The sequence below is a fragment of the Triticum dicoccoides genome, chromosome 6A (genome assembly GCF_002162155.2).
Source record: "Triticum dicoccoides isolate Atlit2015 ecotype Zavitan chromosome 6A, WEW_v2.0, whole genome shotgun sequence".
Taxonomy (NCBI): domain Eukaryota; kingdom Viridiplantae; phylum Streptophyta; class Magnoliopsida; order Poales; family Poaceae; genus Triticum; species Triticum dicoccoides.
Window position 1 is genome coordinate 517052306 of NC_041390.1, and position 5802 is coordinate 517058107.

The following is a 5802-nucleotide window of genomic DNA, read 5'->3' on the forward strand; positions in this document are numbered from 1 at the left end:
CAATCCGGCGGGCGCTTTTGAGGACCTGAAACCCCACACGCCCGGGAGGGACCCCGTCAGGGCGCGTAGCGGCTATGGGCTGCCCTAGGTCGACCTGATCGCCCCTAGGGCCTCTAGGTTCGCCGCCCTACAATGAAGAAGAACGAACGAAGAACGAGGAAGAAGAAGAACAAGGGAGAAGGAAAAGTAAAGGTAAAAGATGTAGATAGATTTGTTCGATTGTGTGTTGTTCAATCGGCCGTCACCTCTCATATATTTATGAGGCAGCTGGACTTCCCGTATAAGAAAAGGACTAAAAATTCCGTCCAAAACACCAAAAACCCTAATCTAACTCGGACAGGAATCTTTGGTAATTTCCTGGACCAACTCGGTCTCACTGATTAGTTTGCTTCGGTCCCACCGAGTGGACGTTGCAAACTTTCTGTAACTTTCTGTAATTTTTCGGATCAACTCGGTCTCACTGAGTCAATCAACTCGGTCGGTCCGAAATGACTCTGCAGCTTCTGTTTCTGACCTTATTTTGTCTCCACAGGTTGCATACGACCTCCCATTTAGACGTTCTTTATATCAAAATCAATCGTTTCGACGAGACGCACAACTTTCATGTTGAAACAGTTTCCATCAGAGCCCATATTGATTGAGTTTTATGCACTTCTGTACTCTGGTGTCAACATAAGCATCTCTGAACTTGTCATAACTTTTGAGTCCGAGCTCCGTTTTGGACCATCTTCATATCCATCTTGATCTTCTCGAAGAGAGACATTCCAAGGTGACTTCCAATCATAAGTTTGAATTGGTCTTGATATAACCTATGCTAATTTTATGACTGTGCCAATTTTGAGCGTCAACAACAATCATACCATAGGCTAGCTTCTAGGGTTTAGCCTCTCTGATCTCGTGGTAGATCTACTCTTGTACTACCCATATTATCAATATTAATCAAGCAGGACATTGGGTTTTACCTCCATCAAGAGGGCCCGAACCTTGGTAAAACATCGTGTCCCCTGTCTCCTGTTACCATCCGACCTAGATGCATAGTTTGGGACCCCCTACCCGAGATCCGCCGGTTTTGACACCGACAACCCCTTTTATCACGTTGGTTGCAAGGTTCTTGATTTTTGTGCAGGTACTAGGCGATTTGCGTGTAGTCTCCTACTGGATTGATACCTTGGATCTCAAAAACCGAGAGAAATACTTATGCTACTTTGCTGCATCACCCTTTCTGTTGGAAATATCCCTAGAGGCAATAATAAAATGGTTATTATTATATTTCTTTGTTCATGATAATTGTCTATTGTTCATGCTATAATTGTGTTATCCGGAAATCGTAATACATGTGTGAATACATAGACCACAACACGTCCCTAGTGAGCCTCTAGTTGACTAGCTCGTTGATCGAAGGATAGTCATGGTTTCCTGACTATGGACATTAGATGTCATTGATAACGGGATCACATCATTAGGAGAATGATGTGATGGACAAGACCCAATCCTAAGCTTAGCTCAAAGATCGTGTAGTTCGTTTGCTGTAGCTTTCCTGAAAATGGGGAGGTTATCATCGGAAATGATAGTAGTAACGATGGGGGAAACGTTGATGCTTTTGATTATCCTCATGAAGAACCTACTATTTTACACAATAAAAAGTTTCGGATTGGTAGTGGTAATATTATTGGAAAAGGAGTTATTCAAGATTTATTTACTTGTGTCGGTGCTTTGCCCACTGATACGTCTCCATCGTATCGACTTTTCCAAGCACTTTTGACCTTGTTTTGGACTCTAACTTGCATGATTTGAATGGAACTAACCCGGACTGGCAGCCAGTGGAATTCCTCCTCCTTCTCCGAGCAGCCGAAATCGCAAGCCCATGCACGACCTGGATGCATGGCAGACACTCACAAGGTGACCACTGTGGACACAAACAGGATGCGGTTTTCAGAGGAGAGGCGACAGGCAAAACCTATGGTGAACTTGTGGAACCGAAGCATGTCCATGACACCGACGTGAGCCAGAGCACAGCCGAAGAGACCGGGCCGCTGCAGTCACAAACAATGAAACAATCTCCGCTCACTACTGGAACAAATGAGCTGCAACAATCTGCAACAAAATTATAAAGACTAGCCAGCTTTACCTGGTTGATGCAGGCGGCGACCAGGAGGCCGCCGTTGCTCCCGCCTTCGATGTACAGCCGGCTCGGGCTCGTGTACCCGGCGGACATGAGGAACTCACCGGCGGCGATGAAGTCGTCGAAGCAGTTCTGCTTGTTCGCGAGCGAGCCGGCCTTGTGCCAGTCCTCCCCGTACTCGCCGCCGCCCCGGATGTTGGCGACGCACGTCACGAACCCCAGGTTCCTCATGAGGATGACGCGGGCCGCGCTGAACTGCGGCGTCATGCTCATGCCGAACCCGCCGTAGCCAAAGAGCAGCGCCGGGTGCGACCCGTCCAGGACGATCTTCTTCCTCGACACCACGAACATCGGGATCTTGGTCACGTCCTTGCTCGGGTAAAACACCTGAAAAAACAAGCAAGCAAGATCAACTGAACTGCAAATACACCACACATGGTTCTTGAGAAAAGCAAATGTACCTGCTTTGCTTCGAAATCCGTGCGATCGAAGCCCGGGACGGTGATCTCTCTGTATATGCTCATCTTAGGAGCCCTGGAGCTGAGATCACACCTGTAGATGATCCCCGGAGTGAGGAAGCTCGAGAACTCAACGAACACCTCGGAGTCGCCACGCCTACCGGTGATCCCGTTGACGCTGCCTATGTCGGTGGGTATGCCGTGGAGCAGCTCTCCGGTGGCCAGGCTCCTCATCTGCAGCACGTACTTGACATCCGACAAATAGTTCACCAGAAGCTTGTCACCGTGGTGCCCTTGTTCATCATGTCGTATCTCCTCATCCGTAGCTCCGTTTTGGGCATATAGCATATCAAAATGTTTGTCTCAGAGAGTACATCATTTTGTTCCATTGCATCATTTTCATTTGAGTTAATCTTGATGCCCGAAATGCTGTTAGAAGAGTGCTACTTCAGATAATTGTCAGATCTGCTACTCCATTTAGATATTTGTCATTTTTGCCATGATTATTGTGTGCATGATATGCCCATGAGCTCTACATATGTTTTGTTAAGGGTTTTGCCATCTTTCCAGAGGTGCAACCCATGTATTTTTGTGATGTGTGTGGTGACTAGCACAAGCTTGCAAAGTGAGGCACTTGGTAATTCTGTTTTCAGGGACTTAGCATTTCCACTAAGTCCTTGACCTGTTTATCTCATATGGCCATATGTTCATGTCGTTTTCTAGTGATTCGTGCCTCTTTTGAGGATGATCATTAAGGATGTTTTATTAATATTGTAGTGCTCTATCCATCCATGTCGTTGTTTGCAATTATGGAGCACCCTAGCTTGAGTCAATCGAGCTCTACTTTTGTCACTTTGTGAATCCGGGCAGATTGTCTACTTGTTAGCAATTTTGCCGGGGATGTTGTAGTTGATCCGTGCATGCTATGTTATTGTTCTTGCCATGTCTAGCTTGCATTTTGTGTATTCTTGATGGATGTATGCTTAGCTTTTCATGACTTGCTCCGTAGTGAGTGCATCGAGCTCGTAAACATGCCTACTTGAAATCTGTTTTCAGCATGTGCCAGTTTTCGCTTAAGTCTGAAAACTGATTATGCTTTTGCTATGTTCACATGCTTGCTAATATGTTTTCTGATCCCTTTTGGCTCAGGGTCACTAAGGGACTTTTGTTAAGCTTTTTGAGTAGCTCCATGCCATGTTTTGCTTTGTCATGTTCAGGTCCTGTAGCATGTAGTTTTGTTGCTCCAAAGAGTGCTACCTGATCTGGGATTTCAGACAAGTGTTAATTTCACTAAGTCTGAAATCTGTTTGCCATATGCATTTTTGCCATGCTTGTTTGAACCTGTTAATGGATGAATTGGCCGTATCTCAGTGCTAGACTTTTGTTAAGCATCTTGAATGCATCCCTGCCATGTATTTTGTTGTCATGTTTGAGTGTTGTAGCATGTTCATCTCATTGCATTTAGATGGCTACTTGCTGTAAATCGCAGACCGGTGTCATATTTGAATCGCTTGCCATTTCCAAACCGTAACTCCGATCCCGGTGATCTTTATATCGTTTTAAAGCGATTTCACCTCATCTTTCCAGTGGCACACTTGGTATTCCAAGTTGGGGCCAGGTTCATGCATCCCTTGTCAAATCTTGCATATGCATCCTGCATCGCATCCCGCATAGCATACCATCATTGCATCATATTGTTTGAGCTTTGCACGTGGTTGATCATGTCCTTGTTGCTTGTTTGTCTTGTTTGGATAGAGCCGGGAGACGAGTTCGCTAACGAGGAGCCCGTTGAGTTTGCTTTCGAGGATCCAGTCAACTCTGACAACTTTGCAGGCAAGATGATCATACCCTCGAAATCACTACTATCTTTGCTTTGCTAGATGCTCGCTCTTTTGCTATGCCAATGCTACGATGCCTACCACTTGCTTTCAAGCCTCCCAAATTGCCATGTCAACCCTCTAACCCACCATCTCCTAGCAAACTGTTGATTGTCTATGTTACCGCTTTGCTCAGCCCCTCTTATAGCGTTGCTAGTTGCAGGTGAAGAATGGAGACCGTTCCTTGTTGGAACATTATTTACTTGTTGGGATATCATTATATTGCCATGTTATCTTAATGCATCTATATACTTGGGAAAGGGTGGAAGGCTCGGCCTCTCGCCTAGTGTTTTGTTCCACTCTTGCCGCCCTAGTTTCCGTCATATCGGTGTTATGTTCCCGGATTTTGCGTTCCTTACGCGGTTGGGTTATAATGGGAACCCCTTGATAGTTCGCCTTGATTAAAGCTTTTCCAGCAATGCCCAACCTTGGTTTTACCATTTGCCACCTAGCCTCTTTTTCCCTTGGGTTTCCGGAGCCCGAGGGTCATCTTATTTTAAGCCCCCCCTGGGCCAGTGCTCCTCTGAGTGTTGGTCCAAACTAGAGTCCTGTGCAGCGCCCCCTCGGGGAAACTCGAGGTTTGGTTTTAGTTGTATGGAGAGTTCATCTGAGTGTGCCCTGAGAACGAGATATGTGCAGCTCCTATTGGGATTTGTTGGCACATTCGGGCGGTGTTGCTGGTCTTGTTTTAACCTGTCGAAGTGTCTTGAACAACCGAGATACCGAGTCTGATCGGAACGTCTCGGGAGGAGGTCTATTCTTTCGTTGACCGTGAGAGCTTGTCATGGGCTAAGTTGGGACTCCCCTGCAGGGATTTGAACTTTCGAAAGCCGTGCCCGCGGTTATGGGCAGATGGGAATTTGTTAATGTCCGGTTGTAGATAACTTGAGCCTTAACTTAATTAAAATGAATCAACAGTGTGAGTTACTGTGATGGTCTCTTCTCGGCGGAGTCCGGGAAGTGAACACGGTGTTGGAGTAATGCTTGTGCAGGTTGTTCTCTAGTTTCTCACTCACGCTTTGCCTCCTCTTCTCGCCCTCTTTTGCGAATAGGTTAGCCACCATATATGCTAGTCTCTTGCCGCAGCTCCACATATATTCACCTTACCTTACCCTTTTAAGCTTAAATAGTCTTGATCGCGAGGGTGCGAGATTGCTGAGTCCCTATGGCTCACAGATTACTATTACACTAGATGCAGGGCCTGATGATTCCGCTCCAGGTGACGCGCTCGAGCTCAAGTGGGAGTTCGACGAGGACTCTCAGCGATACTATGTTTCTTTTCCTGATGATCTGTAGTGGTGCCCAGTTGGGGTGATCGGGACCATGTCGCGTGTTGGGTTGTCTT

At 46.4% G+C, this 5802-nt stretch overlaps 1 protein-coding gene across 1 annotated transcript; it reads right to left on the bottom strand.

Moving 5' to 3' along the window:
- Positions 1-820: 820 nt before the first annotated feature.
- On the bottom strand, positions 821-4240 carry LOC119315939 (prolyl endopeptidase-like). The gene is made up of 7 exons (XM_037590369.1): positions 4155-4240; positions 2865-3009; positions 2584-2814; positions 2129-2509; positions 1958-2033; positions 1806-1873; positions 821-826 (listed from the first exon to the last, which is right to left on the bottom strand). Exons 1-7 carry the CDS (start codon positions 4238-4240, stop codon positions 821-823), a joined length of 993 nt encoding a protein of 330 aa, XP_037446266.1.
- Between the last annotated feature and the right edge of the window lie 1562 nt (positions 4241-5802).

Excerpts from the sequence above, each read along its gene's own strand:
- LOC119315939 (XM_037590369.1), bottom strand. The coding sequence starts at position 4,240 with ATGCAGGATGCATATGCAAGATTTGACAAGGGATGCATGAACCTGGCC. Across the intron at positions 3,010-4,154 it reads TGTGCCACTGGAAAGATGAG|CATTTCGGGCATCAAGATTA; the intron begins GTGAAATCGCTT and ends CTCTTCTAACAG. Across the intron at positions 2,815-2,864 it reads TGATGAACAAGGGCACCACG|ATGAGGAGCCTGGCCACCGG; the intron begins GTGACAAGCTTC and ends TACGTGCTGCAG.